This window comes from Lonchura striata, chromosome 2, assembly GCF_050655825.1.
Source record: "Lonchura striata isolate lonStrDom1 chromosome 2, ASM5065582v1, whole genome shotgun sequence".
Classification (NCBI taxonomy): Eukaryota; Metazoa; Chordata; class Aves; order Passeriformes; family Estrildidae; genus Lonchura; species Lonchura striata.
Window position 1 is genome coordinate 65595385 of NC_140704.1, and position 20945 is coordinate 65616329.

Here is a 20945-nt window from a genome sequence, read left to right on the forward strand (position 1 = left end):
AGAAAATTGCGACTGATATAGCAGTTGTGGGCCTTTTTGGGGAACAATAGTGCCACTCCTTTTCACCAGATGAAGAAGCCATCAGAAGAGAGCCTGGAGGAGTTTTGGATTGACTTCAACGCTGGCAGCCAGAGTGTGACTTTCTATGTGGATTGCAATAAGGTAACAGCAAAGCCCAGGTGCCTTTGGGTTAGCCTAAGCCAGTGGGCACTCCCTCAACCCTTCTGACATGATGGCTCTGGTTTTCAAAGGGAAAACTTTGGGACTCTCTGAGGCTGTCAAAAGAAAATGTCAAGAGCTACAGTGTGACGGGTAAGATTTTCCCAACAAGATTTTCTTATTTGGCTGGGGGTCCATGAGGCACACGTTGTAAACCTAAAATCTCACCATCACCAAGGTGTTCCTGCCCATTCTCTTCCCTCTCTGCCTTGCTCTTTGGTCATCCTGCACTAGCTCTGCTCGTTGGACTTGTGCGGGGCCATTCTGCACAATACCCTCCCACCCTACTCAAGCAGGACAGCTTGAGGTGTCAGTTGATAGGTGCCCTGGGGAACAGAATAACCAAGACTCACTGGGAAAAAAATGAGCAAACAGAGTAACTGGAAATGCACAGGCAAGATGTAAAAGGCTGTTTTAAAAATCCCAAACAATTGCTCAGATGTTTTTGGGTTAACAGAAGAAGGTTTTGATCTAAAACAAATGTAATTGATTGTTTGGTTTGGTTTTTTTACACAGAGAAGGATAGACAAAAGATTGTTACAATTTCTTTGAAGAGACCCGCTCCTCTTTACAATAGAGCTGCATTAAAATTCAAACTGGTTTTCAGTGCTGAGTTTGAAATACTTGGTACGCTTAGAAAAGTCCTGGGAGAAGAAAAACTGATGGTAAGCTCTAATATGTGTGATTTTTTCTTAACTATATTTTACACTGGACAGAACCATTCAGGTTTGTGTGATTTGTGTTTTGTGGTTTCCTCTGTCTCTCTTTACTATATATTTTTTCCCACTGTGGATTTATGACACTCCACATAGAGATGTTCTAAGCTTTGGCCTGGAAGAGAAATTAGATATTTTAGGAAAGAAATTTAAGGTTCTCAAATTTATGGTTTAAAAGCTGAAAGGTTAAAATGATTTGTTAATTAATTCATTGTGTTATAACCTTTCCTGAGTTTCTGAAATAGAAAATAAAGCCTGTGGCATAACTTTAAGTATGAACATGCTCTCATGTATGGCTCCAAGTGTTACATTGCACAGGGTGACCAAATTGTTACACAAAAACCTGGAGTTGTGCTGAAAAATACATATTGTAGACTGACTTTGTAGATAGGAGTTCAGGACAAAGAATAGAGTATTTATAAAATCTCAGGATTTTTTATTAGCTAATGTAAAAGACCATAAACTGTGTATGATCTTTTCTTTTTTCCCCAAATGCTAATATAGTTTTTTTTTAATTTGTAATTCATCCACAGTCTGTGGTGTTTGAAGAAAAGCTTACATGACAGTAAATAACCATAATATAGTGACTGTCATTTGCCCTTAAAGGAGCTAAGACCTTTCCAAATGATAACTCAGTTAGTATCCACTGATTTGTTGCTGGCAATTAGCAACTGTTAGTTTTGTATTAAGTAGCCAACTTTACTAGATAAAGGCTACTCTTTTCAAAACCACTTTCACATGAGATTAATTCATATCAGCAGATAGTCAAGTCTGAAGATGAGATTGTCCATTCTGGGAAGGAAACTGTGCAGAATGAAGCAGGTGATTTTTTTTTTTTTAATTGTGTTCTTTCATTAAATTTAAATATCTGTTTTCAATTATAATTTTCACTTGTAGTCTACAGCTTACAGTTAACCTCACTTAAAACAAAAAAAAGAAAAAGGAAAAAAAAAAAAAACTCGCAACAAAAAAAACAAGCAATGCCCAAGCTCAGTCTTCTACTGTTCCTCCCTTGTGAGCTTGGTAAATCTGCTTGTGGCAGATGCTGAGTCCCTCTAACCCAGGGAGTGAGGGCTGGACACCATGGCCATGTATGTGCTGCTGGGGTGGCAGGGGGATGCTCAAGGAGACAGGATCTGTGTGTTGGCAGGTGGCCTGGCAAGGCACATTTCAGCTGCTGGCTGACCTCTGATGTGCAGAACTGTTCCTCCATCTGCAGGTGTGGTGGGATGCAGCCTCTTGTCGTCCGCTCTGGCTTGCCTGGTTTTTGGTTTGGCCATGCCATGTGGGTGCCTTTGGCCTCCTGGAAGCACAGGTTCTCTGATGAGCCAGTGCTTGCACCTTGGCACTTAACAAGCTCTTCTCTGTGCAGTGGGGTGCATATGCTGGGGCAGCCTCTACTGAAGCTTCCTGCAGGGAGGCAACTTCTTGATTTTTCTGAGCAAGGTGATGTGCTAGTGAATGATGCGCTCCAGCCCTTGTCCCAAGTGCAGTGGATGATGCCTTGGAGGTGCCCAGAGCTGTTGTGGAAGAATGGCTGCGGGAGCAGAAGTGCTCACCTGCAATCCCTATTTGTGGGTAAAGGTGAGCAGCAGCCCAGCTCCTCTGCAGGAGGTGACCTGCTGCTGTAAATACCCTTTGCTGCAGGGCTGTCTCTGTGTGTGCCCCAGCTACAAAAGTAGTTGTCTGCCTTAAGGCAGGACAGGCTCTTGGCTGCACCTGGAATAGCTTTTATTTCCATATTCTCACCACCCTATAGCCAGTGCTGTGTGTTTCTTTGAACTGGGCAGAGTAAGTTTTCCATCATCAAATATTGGTACTTCCTGTGCTGCCAGTGAACATCTCCTGCAAGGCATCTTCTTCCAGGATCATTTGGCGGAATTTTATTATGTTGTAAATGCAGTAGTTGTTGAGGTAACTTGGAGCTTGAAGTACAGATGTGTCCTTTTGGTGTCTGACCCAAAGGAAGGTCTAAGTCCAGCACTTGTCAAGAAAAGGAGAGTAACTCCTTTCCTTCTCATGCTCTGAAATTCTTCTGTAAGTCCCCACAAACTGTAGGTCAAAGCCTTAAGGAAAAGCTGCTTATAGCAAAAAAAGCAAGAGGTGTTTGAGATCAAAATTTGTTTTAAACAGGAAATGCTTTCTCAGCTCAACTTTGGTATAAAAGTTTTTGGAAGCTGTTTTTTTTTCCTGTATGGTGGCCTTTTAACTTTGGAGGCTGGGGTTTGTCCTTGTTCCAAAACTGGCTGTATTTCAGGTTTTAGCATGATTACTTTTTGTGTGGATCCTTTCTTGATGTAATTTACTTGGCAAATAGTTCCACATCTTCTAAGGCTGTGAAATGACAGCTCTTCCTACTGCTGTCACCCACTGTCTTTAAAACAAATTAAGTTTGAAGAGCTCTTAGGGATAGCTAGCATTCTTTCTGTGACAACATTAAAAAGAAATTTTTACTTTCCTCTAAGTTCCTGTGCATTTCAGATTTCTTCAGGTGAATACTTGAAAGAGCTCCTTCCAGCCCTAAATGTCTGGGGCAGTAACTTTTTCAGTAGTCCTTCCCATTTTCCTCCAGTTACAGCCTAAAATAAGGTAGAATGGAAGTCCTCCAGCTTCTGGAGATGCAGGTGAGCTAGGAGTTCCTTTATCAGTGCCCACTATGGAGCACACAAAGGTGCAAGGTGGGCACTGCTACTTGAAGCAGTCAAGGAGTACAAAGGGCAAAATTGGTAGTTAATCTGCATTGAAACAAATTTTGCAGTGCCTGATAGAGATTCAGTGGAGGAAAATAGATATAGTGGAAAATCCCCCTGCTTTAGTCAGACACAGAGGCTTGCTCCATGTTTTCCAGAGTTTGAGTCAATGTAGCAATATAAGTAGCAAGGTGATAAACTTGTGTGAATTCATCAGTATTGATGAACCTATATGTTGTTTTTTTAGCATTGCAAGTCTTCACTGGGTACTTGAAAGATACTTGGGTTTGTTCTGTTAAATGTGAGCTTGGGACATGCCTAGAAGGTTGCACTGGTGCAATTTATGCATGCATCTGTGGGAATGGAAAGAAGGGGTGGCGAGTGTGTTCAGGTACTGCAACGACGTTCTCACCCATGTTGCTGTTCTGCAGAAGCACCTGTGCCCTCTAACTCACAGAGGTGGAGACATTCTTCAGGCCCTGGAAACGTGGAGATTCAAAAAGACAACTTAATCTCTCTGCACAGACAGCAGTTAACAGGGACTGTAGCAGTAAGTGGTGCATGATGGAGCAATCCTCGTGCCCCTTTTCACTTTCTCCAGTCTTACTTTTTTGCAGGTGTGACTAAAACCTTCTTTCAAAGAAAACTGGTTTGTATCTCTTCAGCTCAAATACTTATCTCCAGAGCTGCAATTTTGTTGCAATTTTGGCGAAATTGCTTTAAACAAAAAAAAAAAACAAAAAACCTACTTCTTGTAAGGGGACAGTGGGATGCTTTTAGTGAGAAACCCATAGTATCACTTACAGCTAAAAAGGTTTTTACATGTGGACAGTGATGAATCTGCCATGCAGCTCTTGCCACAGGCAGCTGCTAAAAAATCTGTTTGTTGAAACCCTCACTTTTTTATTGATCATATGCATGTTTTGTTCATGGTTCCATGTCTTCCAGCAGAAAATGTCGGACTTTGGTGTTGCCATGGTTACAGTGAGCCAGCAGACTGATCCCCAAGGTGCTAACCAAGGTCAGGCATGGCTCCCTTCAGTACCTTGAGTATGACCCAGTTGTCATGCTGAAGGCTCTGCTTTTGTGGGTCTTACAGCAAAAACAGATAAAGTTTCAGGGTAAAACTATAGTTTCCTTACTTTCTTCAGGAAAAAAGTCCAAAACTCCATCTTCAGGGATGAAAGCTAAGCCTAGGTGAGTGTCTTGCAGACAGAAAGTTGCAAAGTGAGTTTTTTGCAGGTTTTTTTTTTCCTGTGTGTATGTTTGATTTTTTTTTTTCTTCTGGGATTTTAATGTACATAATTTGGAGGTTTTTCCATCAATTACAAAATTGAAGATTTCGTTTTGCCACCTGGTCATCAGGGCTGTTTGCCTGGAGTTACAGTACTTTGGAGTTGCTGAACAGTTTGGCAGCTGCTTTAGTGTGACTTTTTTCTTACCATGGATTTAGTCCAAATGCAAGGTGAGCCCACAGCTGATTTACAGGCAGTTAAACTTCAGCTGTGAAACCTGAGCTTGCCAGATATGAGGTTGTTCCTAATGGGCACCATGACTTTGTGATAGATTATGTGAAGTTGAATTCACCTTGGCTTGAATTCACCTTTTTTTCCCAGACCTTTGCAGGACAGGATTTCTTGTAGTTAAGGAGCTAGACTTCTGTAGAGCTATTGATTACCTTTCTTTGCTGTGCATTAAACCATTCTTTTGGTGCTAATTGGTCCAAGTTTGGCTTCCCCCCCAACTTAGTACTTCACAAAGGTATTGGTCTTTAGATGAACAGCTCCCTCACGTGTCCTCTTGTTCCCAGTGAGGAGCCCCTAGAAGAAGAACCTATGGATGAGCAGATATTAAAGGTATGTATGCCTTGGGGGTCCCCCTGACTGAATAGATACAGGGTAGGGAAGAGACATTCTGGTGGAGCTGTAAAGAAAGCTGGGAGGGGTTGACCTACTCGTGCCTTTAAGCAGTGTCCTGAGCCCACGGAGTGTCACACCTGACATGCTGTGCTGCTTAGCTGCAGAGGCAACAGCTGCCAGCCTCATCCTAGAGGGGCCCAGCCAAGAGTTTCAAGCTCACTGGAGTTTGTTCAGCACACAGACAGCCCCGAAGGAATGTGCTGTGCCTGTGTCCAGTGGTGTGTGGGGTGTACTTGCGTGTCACAAGACTTGCACACCTTCCTGAAGGGGGAGTATTTGCTTCCTGAATGGAAGCAAGCCTTGGCAATCTATCTATGTGTTTATTCAGTTTTGTATTTGGCCTCTAATGACTCTCCCATGTAAGAATTTGCAACTTGGGTAAATTACCAAGTAACTGAGAGTCACTTGTAGTTGCACTTGGCAAGTTTTATTGGTGTGTCCATGTATTAAAACAAGTAAGTCAGTGCACTATGTGAGAAAAATTAAATTCCCAAAGCAATGTTTTTGAGTTTAGATACTTATATAAGAAATCCCATTTTAGACTTGTTCTTGGGTTTATGTTTCCAGGTGCTAATTTCAGAATTAAAAAAAAAATAAAAATTAATGCTAGTTGTTTTGTAGCACTTGCCCATTCTACAGTGAATTCAGAGATTTTGAGTAACTCTCTCTCACCCTCTTGACCCCCTCAGTTTCAGCTCTATGAATCCCTTACTTTGTGGTAGGAAAGTACCACAGGCAACAGTTGGACCTGGAAAATTGTTGTAGATGGAGGAGGGAAGTTTCCTGGCACACCTTTTATCTGCTTTTTCAAGGCTCTAGAATCAGAACATGACTTTAGGTATTGTTGTTTTAGATCCCGCAATTCTCTCCTTTACCAAAGGACGTTACCAGCAAAAATCAAAACAGGGAAAAGAGTTTGGCTGAGAAGAAGGCTGAAGGCAGGTATGACATACAAGCTCTGTGACCATGCAAGAACTGGTACACCAAGTCATTTTAGACCTTTTCTAGCACACGGGGAGGAAGGGTGTCCCCATGGGGGGGTGGCCTGACTGTATCTAGAACAGGCAGGAAAGCAAGTATGAGGCTATGAAGGGTCATAACTGGTCTCTGTAGAGCCCTTTGGGTGCCCAAAGTGATAAAGATCTCAGAAACTTAACCCTAGCTAACACTCTTTCTCAATTTCTCCCCTTGCACCCCCACATCTGTCTGCACTTAAAGCTAAGGGCACTGCAGGAAGAAACACTTGAAGGTTTGGGGGCTGTATGCAGCCTGTAGCACTGAAAGTCTGCCTTGTTGAGCCCTCCTCCTACACTCTGCCAAGTGTTGTGTTTAATGCCTGTTCTGGGGCTTCCATGGGAGTCCTGCTTCAGCCCAATGTCTCTTAGCTCAGAAAACCTCCATAAACCCCAAGTGCCTAGATGATTTCTTGACTGACTGTAGGTAAGAATAGGAAAACTTGATGCAGGGCTTAATGAAGTTTTTTGTTTTGTGTGTTTTAAGACAATTTGATGCAGCAAATACCTGTTTTAAAACAGGAGAAGCAGTGTAGAAGTTAGAGGTGAGGAACTTAGCTTGGTCATTCTGCTCCCTCTTGTGTTTCACGTGGAAATGAACGTTTCCTTCCTTCGGGAAGCTTTGGTGAGGATCTCAGCTCTTTAGCCTTCTCATTCTTTTACTAGTAAAAAGAAGATGTACTGTATATTGAGCAGTTGTTATAGTATTTTTTTTAGAAATAGTTACGATTTGGAGAGAGCTACAAAACTACAATTAAGTTTAAATGTTGGAGGACATGAAAACAAGATCTAGGTGTGCACAGAGAAGAGATTAGAGAACAAATATTAAATACTAGAATTTTCAAAAAGTAATTAAAAGGAATTTTTAAAATGCTTCTGGTGTTTTATTTCTACTCATTACTTCTTCCTACCATGTACTACTATGGGCGATGGGAGAACAAAATACCTTCTACATAAACAGAGATAGGTTAATTTCTATGTTTAGAATATTCCTTAAAACAGGTGCTATTTTTAAAAGCAAGAATCAAGACAGCAAAAAGACTAAGTAGAAAAGAAGCAAGTAGTTTTTAGAAGCTTAGAAAACAGTATTTTTAGGCATATAAGGTATTTGAGGAAAGGGGGCTTAGAAAAAAAAACATGTTATCACCTCCCTATTCTTAATGGAATGATTCTTCACTATTGTACATCACTGCCATATTTATGTTGATTTGCAGGAAGGAACTCTATGATTTTGAAAGCTCAGACTCCTCAAGTCACAGAAAGGTAAACTCGAAACAGAAGCTCAGCGCCTAATGGAGTAGTAGCTTGAAGTAGAGGACATAATTTACTGCAGAAATGCTGTAAGGATGGACACGCTGTTATAGCAAGACAGACAAATGAGAACTTGGTTTTTATTTTTTTATTCTTTGTGTTGTGGAAATGTTTTTTTTTTTAGTGGCAAGAATGCTCATCACTGTGTGAATTTTCTGGTGGGTAATGCATGATAACACCAACAGACATTTGAGCTGTTGCTTCAGTGAGGCCAAGGGATGTCTCTGATTGAAGGCCAACTTCTGTGCTTTCCTGAATATCAAAAGCAGATTGCTGAGCATCCAATTTGTCCTCCTAGGCTAAATAGAAGAGACTGAAATCCCCTTCAAGCTGTGCTTTGCAAACTGGGAATCCCTGGTTAAAACTCATTCCTCACAAAACTTTTGTTGAAAATTCTGCTTAACTTGCCTTTGTAGACTCTCAAAAAAAAAAAAAAAAAAAAAAAAAAGGGGGGAATAAAAATTAATCACTTTGTTTGAAACTTTGCCCAGTGTGGGCTTTCCTAGCAAGTTGTGAACTTGCTCTTGACAGCTTCAGTCAAGGTGGCTGTGCTGGACAAACCTTTTTGCTTTCAGCTTTTTCCCTGATTAGGGGACTGTCACTGATGCCTGCTAACTGTGAGGCAGTGGGTGCTGAATGGAACACCCCAAATTTATTTTTATTATAAACTGGACATGGCTGATCCTTGCTGCTGCCACTGGGTGTCAGCATAAATCTCTGCTCCATGGCACCCTGCCCTTGTCCCAGAGCCATCCAGGGGCCCTGCACCTTTCTCACACCTTGCTGGTGCTGCTATTGATTGATGGTAGTGCTTAAAATGATCATTATTCATAAGGCAAAGAAAAGAGAAAAGAACTCTGTTTAAGGTTCAGCTGTTTATCTGTTATAATTTATGACACTCTTTCATTCAACAAATCCAATTCCATTAAAAAGTGAAATTTCTGGGCAGGACTGGTTATCAATTTCCCTTCTGAATTCTGATCTATTTTCAATATATAGAGTATTTTATGGGGTAACTGAGCTCTAAGAAAACTCTGCTTTCAGGTTTCTAATGCCAAAGGAATGATTATTGCCCAGAAAAAATCTTCAAAAAGTCAGAGGTACAGTATTATACACTCAGTGTTTATGAACCTTTTGCTATATGAATAAGGGCTCATAGCTTTAAGATCTTTTAAGTTAGGATCCAAAAGGCTGTGTGATTTTTCTAATACAGTACTTCCTTGCTTAGCTACCATACTATCTGTGGATGTTACTGATATCAATATTTAAATTAGTACCTGAGAATATAAAGATTACTGGAGAAAATAGTGACTCCTGTCGACTTTGACAGTAAGATTTTAACTCTTAAACATCATCCTTTCCTGACGATATGCAGAAATGACTGAATTAATTTTTGAAAAATGCTTAAACTCCCTGCCTTGCTTTGGCTGCCTTCCAGTCACAGCAAGCTTCCAGGGACTTGCCACCTCTATGAATGCAGATTAGTTTTTATTTTAAACAGTGCTGATTTCTAGATATCCTTAAATTGCTACTCTCAAAATCCAGGCAAAGAAAAATTTGGCTGCTGCATGCTCTTTAACACTTTGGTTCTTCTGCTGAACTCTTAAGGGGCCCCTTGCCACCTCTATTTGTCTGTGCCCATTCCACCATGCTGTGGTGTGTTATTGCTGTGTTTGCTACTCTAATTTTGGGTCTTTGTGTTACTTGGCAGGACTTACGAAACAAAAGGCAAGAGCAAGGCATTAAACAGTGTTGAGAGAAAGCAGGTAGGTTGTCTATGCTTGTGCATCCCTAGAGCCTTTGATTGTTGCCGATTAGAATGCTGTGTATTTCTACCTGTAAAATTTGTCAAACCCATAAAGAAACTGAAGTTTAAGGCCTACCCAGTGCAGAGGTGGAGCAATGTGATTCTGGTGGCCTCTAAATACTCTTGTCATTTTGAAAGCAGTGATCAGGATGCACCATCACTGCCAGACCAGCTAGTGAATTGTCTGTGTTACCTGTTCTTCTCCCCTGATGTGCCACTGGATGCAACTCAAACACACTGAAGCTTTCCTCCTTGTAAGAGTGATCTTATTTTAGGCAGAGAGGGAGAGACAAGGAAGAAGGATACTGTAAAAACCCCATACTGGCAAAAGGCAAGCATCTGCCTCTTGATGTTTTTATACATCTGTTTCAACAGCTGTCTGTGGCTGTTTTGGCAGATTTCACAGCTTTACATGCTGTAATGCGGGGAGGATGAAATGGGATAACTTGGTAGCAGCTGAAATGGAGTGGCTGAGGGGCTTCTGAGCGAAAAGGATTTAATTGTGTCTTTAGTTCAGTTACAGGAAACATCTTTTCTCTGAAAGCAATAATGAACATACAAGCCCTGGTCAGAGTGAGAGAAGCTGGATTCTTAACTCTCAGATACAGGCAACGCCAAAATTTGACTATACCCGAAAAAGACCCAGGGTGAGAAGTAAATTAAAAGGTAAGCTTAGTCCCCTACTGACACTTAGCTGTGCCGGATGAACTGAGCTGCAGAAAAGTAAATGCTGATGATGGTTTGAAAAAGGAGAATTTGGCCAAATCCTGGCTTTCCCGAGTGGGAGAGAGCAGGCTTGAGGCCAGCAGCAAAGGGTGCCCTGTGGAGGAGATGCGTTGCACACCCTTGTACTTGAACTGGGCTCTTGTCTCCTTCCCAGTTTGGGGTTCAAATGTCCAGATGGAACGTTTGGCACCTGAACAAACTGTGTGGGTGCAGCCCTCTCTGTGATGGTACTGAAGAGCCCATGGATCTTGAGCTGATGGCTCTGTTGGTGCTCTTGACCACATTAGGAGGAACATCTCTCTGAAGCGACTACACCTCCTTCCTGCAAATTTCCCCTCCTCACCTCCCTAGAAACATCACTGGCTTGGCAAGTAAACCTTGAAAATCCTCACAATTTGCAGACCAGGGCATTCTCCTCCCCTGTTTATGCAGTAATAAGCCAGTCATCCTCTTGAATGTCAGATGTGATAATCTCTGATAGTATTCTCTGCTTGGGCCTGACCAGCAGCAGACCTCCCCTGCAGCCATGATCCAGGGCTGTGTGCTGCTGTGACCACCAAATGGAAATCAAATTGAACGAGGTGGAATGTTTCTCTCCCGCTCATGGAGAAATGATGCTTGTTCAGGTCGCTGTTGGACTCTGTATGGATTTAAAAGCAAAAGAAAGTTGAGCTTCAAATTATTCTTTATACTGGGTTTCCAGGGCAGTTTGTTCTCACTCCAGTGTCAACACACTGTTCTTGCTTGGGACTTGGGGACTGTCAGACAAGATGCTGAGCATGTTTTTTTTTTTTTTTTTTTTTTTGCTTGTATGGCTGCTCTGGATGCAGTGATTTGTGTATGTTTGCATCTGTCTTTGTTAGAGAAAGGTGTTTTTTTGACGTTTAATGGAAGTGTTGTGGAGTTTTATCTTGTAAATGGCTAGAAGAGCGAAACTGAAAAGGTTTGCATTGTGACTAATTCAGTTAACTGGGTAAAGTACATGCTTAACATTGCCAGTAACCAGGGAAACTTTTCTTCTTGCAGTGCTTCCACTTTCTTCTTCAAGCAGTGACAGCGACTATGAGCCAAAGAAGGTAAGGTGTGATGCTTTAGTACCTCAGATTTAAAAAACATCATGGATGTAAGATGTGTACCAATGAGCGAGATTTAAATAAACTGGTGTTATTTTAATTCTCAAATGTTCTGATAGATTTGTCTGCTGAGTGCTGTTGTGACTCTCTTGGTCTAATGGAGGAGATTTTAGGAAAACATGGTAAACCTCATAGAAATTGATAAATGCTGCATATCAAATACATATATATGTGTGTATGTATATATATTTGTATATACATATTTGAAATACAGAAAGTCTGGGGAAAAAAAATTATCTTCCAGAACTAGTAGTCACACTAAAAGCTTTTATTTTCCCCCTGGAAAACTTTTCTTTTTTAACCACAATGGTTGTATTCTGCTTATAAGAAACAATATCAGATGTATATCCCCAATGCCTAAAGGGAGAACTTTTGCATACATTGAACTTCAGGGCACAGGTCTCCTTGGTGCTAGATAGAGCCATCAGTATGTTAGGCATATTTTATGTATATATCTACTCTTAGTGTATTTAAAAAACAGATCAGTCATTCAAAGCTCTCCCTCCAAAACAACGCCCCAACCCCTACTTCTGTAGTAATGTTTAAATAAGGCTTAGACTTTGTTTTGTTTTAGAAGAGAAAATCAAGGCAAGGAGCTCAAAAGGAGATGCAAAGGAAAGAAAGCCCATCTAGCTCCAAGAGAGATGATTTACCCACAGTGAATCTTTCTGGTATTTTTATTTTGATCATCTTCAGTGCATTAGAAGAGTTTTGGTATGTGTGGGTCTGTATTTTTGGATGGATGAGCTTTTTGGTGCTGGGTTTTTCTTTTTGATTTTGCCACTTTTTCTTCACATTTTTTCCATAAATATTTGTCTCGTGATATTTCTTTGTGATGGCTATGAGGGGTTGATACCGTCTGTATAGATAGTCTCTTGTACAAGGAGGAGATAAACTGGTGCTCTTGAGAGGTGAAAGAATGAATTTAACTGACAACCACCAATAAAACAGCCTTTGGGCTGAGTCTGAGCCACCACCTCTTCCCTGTGTGACAAGATAAAGGAGAGGGTAGAGGGCTTGGGTTTTACTTTCTGTGCCATTAAATTGAGATAAAGGATTCAAACTCTATTGCCTGTGTCATTTATTCATCTCTCACACAGATGAAGTGCTCTCAGATAATCCTGGAGGGAGTCCAATGCTGCTTGATATATCTCCCAGGAGCCCTTCCACTGATGTGGAGAAAGCCACACAGGTGCAGAATGCAGTGCTTAGTCTCCTCCCAGTCTGCTGTCAGGCTACCTCTACCTGAAACCAGTGATTTGTGTCCCTTTGTTTCCTGTAAAAAGACAAGCCTCTGGCAGCTTGTCTGTAGGGTGGGTACTTTCTTATTTTGTTTCCTTTCTCTCCTTAGAAGTTTCTTGGTGCATCAGGCAAATTATCAAGAGAGGAAGAAAATAGCAAGCAGAATGACTCAGGTTTGTTACTCTTGATAACATGGAAGAGTTGGCTAAAAGCAGAAAGAGGTGGTGCCAGAGCTGTTATTTTCTTTTCAATACAAATTAACAGTGATTTTTTAGCGATTACTATTTTTTTTGCTAAATTCTGTTTCTGTGTTTCGTATATCATGACAGATTGTGGTAAGATGCTTTTAGATACACTCATGAATTCATTGCTAACTCTTAAAACCTGTCCTTGACTATAGGGTGACTTTTGTAGATTTACGAGCTAATGACCCAAGAGACACACAAAAGATAATAATTTTTAGTGTTTTGAAAGTGAACTGCAGCTTCAGTTTAAACAAAACAAGCATCCCTTCGAGTTGTTGATTTTCTTTATACCTAAGAACATGGTTGTAAGCCATTGCTATAAGCATTTGTTAAATGGGGACTTGGATAATGCTTATTACTGCTGTAGCTTTTTAATAGGTAAGTGGCATGTCGGGATCTTTTTTTAAGATGAAACTGAACTTTCATAAACTAACTCAAAAGTGCAGCACACTCTCTTTGTGGTTGGAAACAACTGAACTTCAAGCAAGTCAAGCAGCAATGAGGTTATTTTCATCCTAATAATTTTCAGTGTTGATGTAGTTCCGAGAGTCCGATTTACTGTTGTGACTATGGAGTGAGTCACTGAAATTTTGCAAAAGCATCCCTTTTCTCATGAGCTGTCTCTGTTTGTGTTCCCAGTATGTCTTTTACCTGTCCAGCATTTTCTGAATACACCTTCACTGCAATAACACATCTGTTTAATTTTGGGGGAAGACAGATGCTGAGGGCTTAATTTCTATCACTGTTCACTGTACAGCCTTACAATTGGAGAGGAGTTGTTGCCATGCAAAGGCACAAGCAGGGTTATGCTCAGGAATTTCAGGTGTGGTCTCTAACTGCATTTGGACTCTGTGAACTCTAAATCTACTCCAGGATGCTTCTCTTGGTGTTACTGTCTGCCTTGTTCTGGGCCCCACCACCTTTCATTCTGCCCTACAGAGACTCCAAGAAGATGATTTGTCAAACAGAGAACTTGCCGAGTTCCAAAAAAGTTCACAGTGAGACAAAAGAATGGGAGTCTAGTTTGTTTCTTTGGTTTTTAGCAGATTTTCCATAAAGTAGAGGCTGCAGCTTTGATTTTGATTGTTTGGATTGATTCAATATCCTTTTCAAAATTTTTCTTCATAATCAGTTTGAGAACTTGGTTTGGAAAAGGGAATAGGAAGAAGCTGGACACCTGAGGTTTTTGATGGCCAGAGTAAAAGGCCAGGAAAGGAAGTCTCTCCATCTTTAAGATGGAGACATGGAAGCTTTCCAAATACCTGTACAACATTAGTCAGGCTAGTTCCCTGCTTTTGCAAGGGCAGATGCTTTCAGGTCAAGACTTCCTGTGTGATGCCAGACCATAAAATGAGACTGCCTCTATTTCTGAAGCATTGGTAATTCCAGTGGTGGTTTCTCCTTGAGCAGGCACTGTCACGTACCTCGTGCAAAAGGACAGATTTCTTTTGAAAAATCTTCTCTTTCTAGATATCCTGAGTGACACTGTCACAAAGAAGCCTAAACTTTCTAATTTGGAGAAAAATCACTTGCCTTCTGAGATTAACCATACACCAAAGAAAATGTCTGATTCAGTAGAAGATGAGGTGGAGATGCAGAAAGGTAAAATCCTGTTGGTAATTAAGGTGAAGTGCTTAAATGCTTTCAGCTTTCCTTTTCTTGTGGTAGAAATCATAGTCACATGGAATCTTGAAGAGATACATTTGTCGAGAGGCCAACTTCTCCAAAATCCAAAAGTAAAAATTAGCAGGAGGTATTGCAGCACTGCCAATGGCAGTGGATACTGTGTATGTAGAGGTGTGAATAAGGAAATTTGGGTTCCACTTGGTCAGCTGCTCCATAACATCCACAAGATCTACTCTGAGTGTGATTTTCCAGAGTTATTAAAAAAAACATCACACACAGGGGCTGGGAAAAAAGTATGCTGGTAATGGATGAAGTAACTGCAAAATACTGCTAACTCTGAGGACGAGAGGATCAGGCTTTCCTTACAATGCCTAAGTAGAAGACAAACAGTGGTGGCCTGACTATTTTCTGCCTTTATTCTGTGTGTTTGCCTCAGTATCTGTAAGTAGCTCTTTGTGTTGCTCTATTGTGCCTATCCTTCCCTGCTGCTTTCTAACAAGTATTTCTCTGGGGATTTTTGAACTCCTTTCCCTCCTGCTTGTGAGCTCTAGAAGAGCAAGCCCCAAATTCCAGCTCTCTAACAGAAGTTGTTGCTCTCACGAATGACAATCTCTTAGTAGCAGGAAGATTTATATTCCAGAATGTCTTCCAGCATGATGCTAACTGGGCATGTGCTTCCTCCTAGGTCAGGAAATGATCAGTAGTGTAGATGATGCGTTTTTTTCCAAGATTTTCCATGAAGATTCGAGTGAATCAGAAGTGATTTTTGCCCTTGAAAGATTTATTGTCCAACTGAAGAAATATTTCTGGGTAATGTGAGCTTTTTCAGCACATGTGGCAATTGATCATGTTATGTGAAATTACCTTTCTATCTCAGGGAGAGTTGGTGCAAATATCCCGTCTTTAGTTTGTGTTCAAGAGAGAGACATTGCTTTGGCAACAGTGTCTGTTAGTCTGGAGCTCTTAGAAGTATTCTACAGAACTTATATATTCTGAGAAGTGTTACAGGGAAGGCATAAAGGAAATTTTGGTTAAGTTTTTCTTAACAACACTGCCCTGAAGTCACATGGGTTACATTGAGGCATTTTGGTGTAACTACTGTGACTGAATTAAATCAGATTGTATCTGTAGCACTGATGTGTGTCATCTTACTGCAAATTAAATTTGATTTAAAATGGTTTCTGCTAAGATGAATGACAAGTTCCTGCAGAGGAACATGTTTTCCAGGGGAATGTTTTGCTAGCTAGACTTCTAGGTTTTGACTTGGGCCATTGCCTATCCCTAACTGTGCCTCCCATGGCTAGTCCCGGTACAAAAGGATTGAGGTCAGCGCACAGGATGTCCTGAGATCTTCAGAGAAGAACTTGTCTGCCCAGCTGAACCTGATACATAAGTACAGGTAAGTGGACTGGTGCTGGCTGAAAACAGCTTAAATTTTCTGTCAGTTTTGGTTGATAGTGAAAACCAACCTGAGGGCTGGATGTTGCGCTTATGGTTTGTATCACAAAATAACTTGGGTGTCTTTTTTTTTTTTTTTCCCTTGATGCAAGAAGAGTTTCAGAAGTATAACTCCTGGAATTGATCCTAATTTTCTTGTAGGTGGAGGGGATGGGTTACTTCATGTAAAGCAAGCTTGAGTTACAAACAGTTGATGGAGCAGTGCTTGGACTGTCTTCTGGTTGTCGTCAACTTAGTAGCTTCTATTTCTAAATCTTTTAAGAAAAAACCAGGCTGTGACTTAATGAAATGGAGGAGAAGAAAAGGCATCTCTCAGATCCTGAATTTCTTAGATAGGAGCTAGATAAAAAAATAAATTCTAATATTTATGAATTTGGTATAAGTGAGATACATCCTGTTTGTACTTGTAAGAGTATCAGGCTTCTGTATCTATTGCACATTCACTTTTTAGGATTTAGATCAAATGGGTTATAAAATAATAACCTTTAAAGTAAAAAAATCCCTGCTGTCAATGGGACCTCTATGAGCAGAATTTGCTGTCATTAAGGTACATGGAGAATTTTGAGTTCCAAAATAAAAAAAATGGGATGTTTTGTGGTGCAAGATAAGAGTAGATGGCAGTGAGATGCTTCAATGCTTGGTTGCCAATTAAGTAACTTGGATCTAACCAGGATCACAGGATAGCGGATTCAGGGCTGTGCTGAAGTTTTCCTACCTCAATGCAGCTGGAAATGGTGGCAAACTCAAGTCAGTAAGGATGTTGCAACCACAACCCTTTTTAAGGTTTATAAATTGCTAGCATCCTGTACATCAAGCCTAAGGCAGGAAAATCCATAGAGGCTGTTTGTATCAATAGAATCATAGAATGTTTTGGGTTGGAAGGGGCCTTAAAGAGGTCTTTAGCACAGAAAATCTCTGCTGAACTCCCTGGAGCCTGGGAGAGCATTCAGTACAAGTATTGTGCTGGGAATTTGTTTATATGCTCTATCCCAATCCTCTGACTGCTGTTTGGGACAGGCTGTTGAGCCCTATTTATTTGCAGTGGGACTTTGGTGCAGCTATTCACATGCTCTGTGACATATCTGAGAACAAATCTGCCCCATATAGTTCAGCAGTGAAATTTTCTTCTGCCTCAGGGTAGGTTTGGTGCTAAAGGGGTTGACTGCACATTGAAGTGGCAAAATTGTTTCTTATCTCCATCACTAGGCTGAATAAATTTGAGACCTTGCGGAAGATTGTTGTTGAAGAGCTTGCCAGCCTTGAGAGGGAAACTCAAATTCTGGCAGTCATGGAGAAGGACGCACTGGTGCGTACAGCTTCTTGTGTGCCGGCCCGAAAAGGTGCCCCTTCCCAGGTAACAGAGGGCTTCTTTACGCTCTTTTTAGGATTTCTGGAATGTGCAGCTGCTCAAACTGAATACCTTCTTCAGCCAGCAAAAGGAAAGGTACATCTCTGCTGGCTGTCCTGCATGCTTACAAGTCCTCTGATGGTCATTAGGCTGATGGTACCCTTGCTGATAATGGGAAAGGATTCTAAACCTAGTGTGGCATCTTCACTTGGTGTCCGCTGATTGAGCTTTTGCAGCCTTGTGAGGGTTTTCACTTGGAATTAGAGTGTAATGAGGGAACTTTGTATGGGAAGTTGTGCAGGAGAGGAACCTTGTTTAGGAGAGCTGTACCAGGATCTGGAACAACATGCAGTGCATGACTATGTCTAGGAGTCAGAGGAGGTGGAAGGAGGTGATAATTTTCTGTATAAAAGACACTGTTGGCTGGCATAAATGCTGAGTAAAATCCTGCCATTCTCAGGTTTATTTTTGGTGGTAAATATATTTGTTCAAATTTCACCAGTAAGTGCTTAATGAAAAATCAGCTAAGATCATTTTTCTTTCAGAACGGAATCTCTTGACTCAGCCTTGGGCGAAACGACAAAGGGTTTTGCCAGCACTGTCCAGAATACAATGGTATGTGTGGTACAAAAGCAGCTCCCTATGGATGGGGGACTGAGCTCTGTCCTGACTGATTGGTGTCAGAAGTGAGAAAATGAAACTGAAGTCCTGGGAGGGGAAGCCTTTGGTTGACTGATTTGTGGGACTTGTTCTTTGTTGAGTGCTCTGGCCCTAATGCATGGAAAGTGTTGAGAAAGAAATGTTTGACAATGGGAAGAGATCAAACAGTACTTGCCTGGGGGAGAAGATGAAGACAAGGGCCATTAGGTAGTGATGTTTCTCCTGAGTTCACACTCTGGAGCAGTTTCTGTGTAGTTTGTGACCCTCAGTGCATTTGCCCTTGGAGTTACACATCCACGACAACCTGTGGCTAGGGGCTCTGCAGTTTAACAACACCTTGCATGCTTTCTCTCACTTACTCTTTAGGTCTGCTAACTTCTAGCCTTGATGTATTCAAGGTTGATTTTTTTCAAGACAATCTTTATTTAACTCTGTTGAAGTTCTTAAGCTCTCCAGAGTGTAATCACTACTTTATGCCCTTGTTTTTACTTGTAAAATAAGACAATAATCAAAATAATTACTTGTAAATTAAGACAATACTTTGCTAACTTTCATACAATGCTTAGTTTCCATCTGGTTCACTCCATCATATGGATGTGTATTTTTGCTACTGCTGCTGTTCTAGGTCTGTGTCCAGATCTGATGGCTTTGGGAGTTTAGCATTTCTGAAGTAAAATTGATGGATTACTGCCATGTGTGGGATGCCATGTGCCTGCACTTCACAGGGCTGAGAAAGCTCCTTGTGTTGAAGGAACAACCATGCCTGTGGTCACCACAGTGGAGTGAGCCTGGGATCTTAAAAAAGATGCTGAAAACCAGGGGCTTGTATGTTTTAGCAGTTAAAGTTGCAATCTGGAGCCTTTCCGAAGGGAAAAGTTTCCATTATGAGCGTTGAGTTGCTGAGGGACACAGGTGCTCCTGAATAAGGACACTCAAAGAGTAGCAGGGCTGAGAAAGGAGCACTTGTGATCATGGCAGCTGCTCATCCTGAAGCACCTGTTCCAGGGTAGGTGCTTGAGAATTAAGAGCTGAGTCTAAATATGCTTCCAGGTTCTTTGCAATTTCTTATCTTGTAGAGTTTCAATGTACATATAAATTTTTGCAGTTTTCTCTTACCTTTTTTTTTTGTTCTTCCCTGCAGCATGAACACTCAGTGGAGAAGGCAGAAGATGGTGTGGTCATTGTTCCTTCTGACTAGCAAACCCCTGAATTCATTATTGCTCATGGCATTTGAGCACTTTGTGTGCAGCACAGACAAGATGATTCTGTGAATGATGTTATAGTCTATTCTAAATGAAAAGAAAGTCAGGAAAAGCATTATGTTGAGCTTTTTTTTTTTTTTTTTTTTTTGCCTAAAAAGAATATATAATGTTAAGTGGTCCAGTTGTGACCCCTGAGTTGGATAAGAATTTTTTTCTGGAAAATTGCAAGATTGGGTCTCTTACATATCAAAGAAATTTAAAAAATCAACTAAAGATAAGGATGTAGCTGTCAAATTGATGGATCTGTTGGCTTACTTTGACTGTTCTGCTAAAACCTTTATCAAGTGTAAAAGCACTTAACAATAGATTAAAAATAAAAAGTTGTTTGCTTAGGGTAACAGTCTCACTCTTTCCTTCAAATTGATGCACTGTGAGTGTCTGGAAAGGTGCTCTAGAGTTCTGTGTGCCTTGCATAGGATGTGTTAGGTATAGCCTCTCCTGTGTGTATGCAAGTGTGGGAGCTGCTGGTTTGACACCATTGCCACTCAATTCTGGATTGTAGAGCTGAAAGCAGAGAGGGCTCCATTGTCCAGATGCCTTACAGCAAGCTGGAGACTGCAGAGGGCAAGAAATTCAGAGAACTGAACAGAAAATGGGAAGTGAAGCAGGAGAAATTTTTTTTTGCCACCAGTGACTTTTGGTTCCAAGGAGAATTCAGAATACAGTGGACAACACCAAGGATTAGACTTGAAATACCATCAGAGGTCTCTGGAAATAAGCAGCAGATAACCCATGCTATTCAATACTGTCCTCTGCTGTGGCAGAGTGTGACAGAGTTCCCCAGAATATAGTTACTCTTCACAAGAGAGTGTGTTCTTGCAAAAACAGCATTAGTGCTAATGCACCTTAATGAATTTGTGGGAATGTGGCAGATTTCCAGGTATTGGGTTTTTATCTCCTTAACTTAGAGAACCAGCCTCAGATTGCTGTATGGGTTAGAGTTGAGGAAATCCTCCCCTGCACAAAATATATCTTCATAACAAAAGCCCAAACCCTGGCAGGGTTTGTTTCATAACTGAAATAGGGCTGATGCTGTTCCTACTTGAGAAGGTCACACAGGGGTAACACCAGCACAGCAAGAAGCTGCTGTTGCCATAGTGTTACCATTTTATGCTTATTTCTTAAGTAGTCCTGACTAGGGCTGGCATGAGCTGAAGTTTTTTCATCCACATCAAGTTGCACTTGGTGCTTTCTTCCTGGGGTGGTTTAAAAGAAAATACTTCTTCAACCCTGCCATTTCCAAAAGCTCAGATCTATTGGTCTGCCCCTCCTATTCCTAATGTGAAGGGCTGAAATGCTGGTTTTACATTCACTGACTTGTGCTTGTTTCTTGGAGGGCTGGCCCTGGCCCTAGTGACCTGCCTACACTGCATCCTCCTGCTATTCTTAAGTGTTCTTACAGTTGCTGTTTAATTCTGGACTCTCAAAGCTCTCAGCTGAAGCAGCTGTGACTTCTGGGAGATGAAGCCATAACCTCTGTAAGCAGCTGTGCTTTAGTCTGGTAAAACTAGTTTTGTATCTTGGCAACAGAGTTTTCAGCAGGTTCTGGCCCCACTATTGTGGTGATATA

The 20945-nt window shown here is 41.1% G+C and overlaps 1 protein-coding gene across 4 annotated transcripts in view; it reads left to right on the forward strand.

Moving 5' to 3' along the window:
• SYCP2L (synaptonemal complex protein 2 like) overlaps positions 1-19713 on the forward strand; it is a 35292-nt gene extending 15579 nt beyond the window's left edge. For 2 of the 4 annotated variants that reach the window (XM_085571483.1, XM_085571481.1), the window contains 24 exons: positions 70-162; positions 252-312; positions 736-884; positions 1694-1757; positions 4057-4175; positions 4574-4646; positions 4777-4822; positions 5436-5481; positions 6398-6486; positions 7772-7820; positions 8913-8968; positions 9580-9634; positions 10188-10341; positions 11428-11477; positions 12109-12205; positions 12635-12726; positions 12886-12949; positions 14492-14623; positions 15333-15457; positions 15952-16046; positions 17312-17411; positions 17491-17549; positions 17999-18068; positions 19255-19713. In XM_085571483.1, coding sequence (XP_085427609.1) covers positions 70-162; positions 252-312; positions 736-884; positions 1694-1757; positions 4057-4175; positions 4574-4646; positions 4777-4822; positions 5436-5481; positions 6398-6486; positions 7772-7820; positions 8913-8968; positions 9580-9634; positions 10188-10341; positions 11428-11477; positions 12109-12205; positions 12635-12726; positions 12886-12949; positions 14492-14623; positions 15333-15457; positions 15952-16046; positions 17312-17411; positions 17491-17549; positions 17999-18068; positions 19255-19311 — 1995 coding nt within the window. In that variant the 3' untranslated portion in view covers positions 19312-19713. The remainder of the gene's footprint in view (positions 1-69; positions 163-251; positions 313-735; positions 885-1693; positions 1758-4056; positions 4176-4573; positions 4647-4776; positions 4823-5435; positions 5482-6397; positions 6487-7771; positions 7821-8912; positions 8969-9579; positions 9635-10187; positions 10342-11427; positions 11478-12108; positions 12206-12634; positions 12727-12885; positions 12950-14491; positions 14624-15332; positions 15458-15951; positions 16047-17311; positions 17412-17490; positions 17550-17998; positions 18069-19254) is intronic. The other 2 variants (XM_085571484.1, XM_085571485.1) reach the window with 2 other exon arrangements.
• Positions 19714-20945: the final 1232 nt, after the last annotated feature.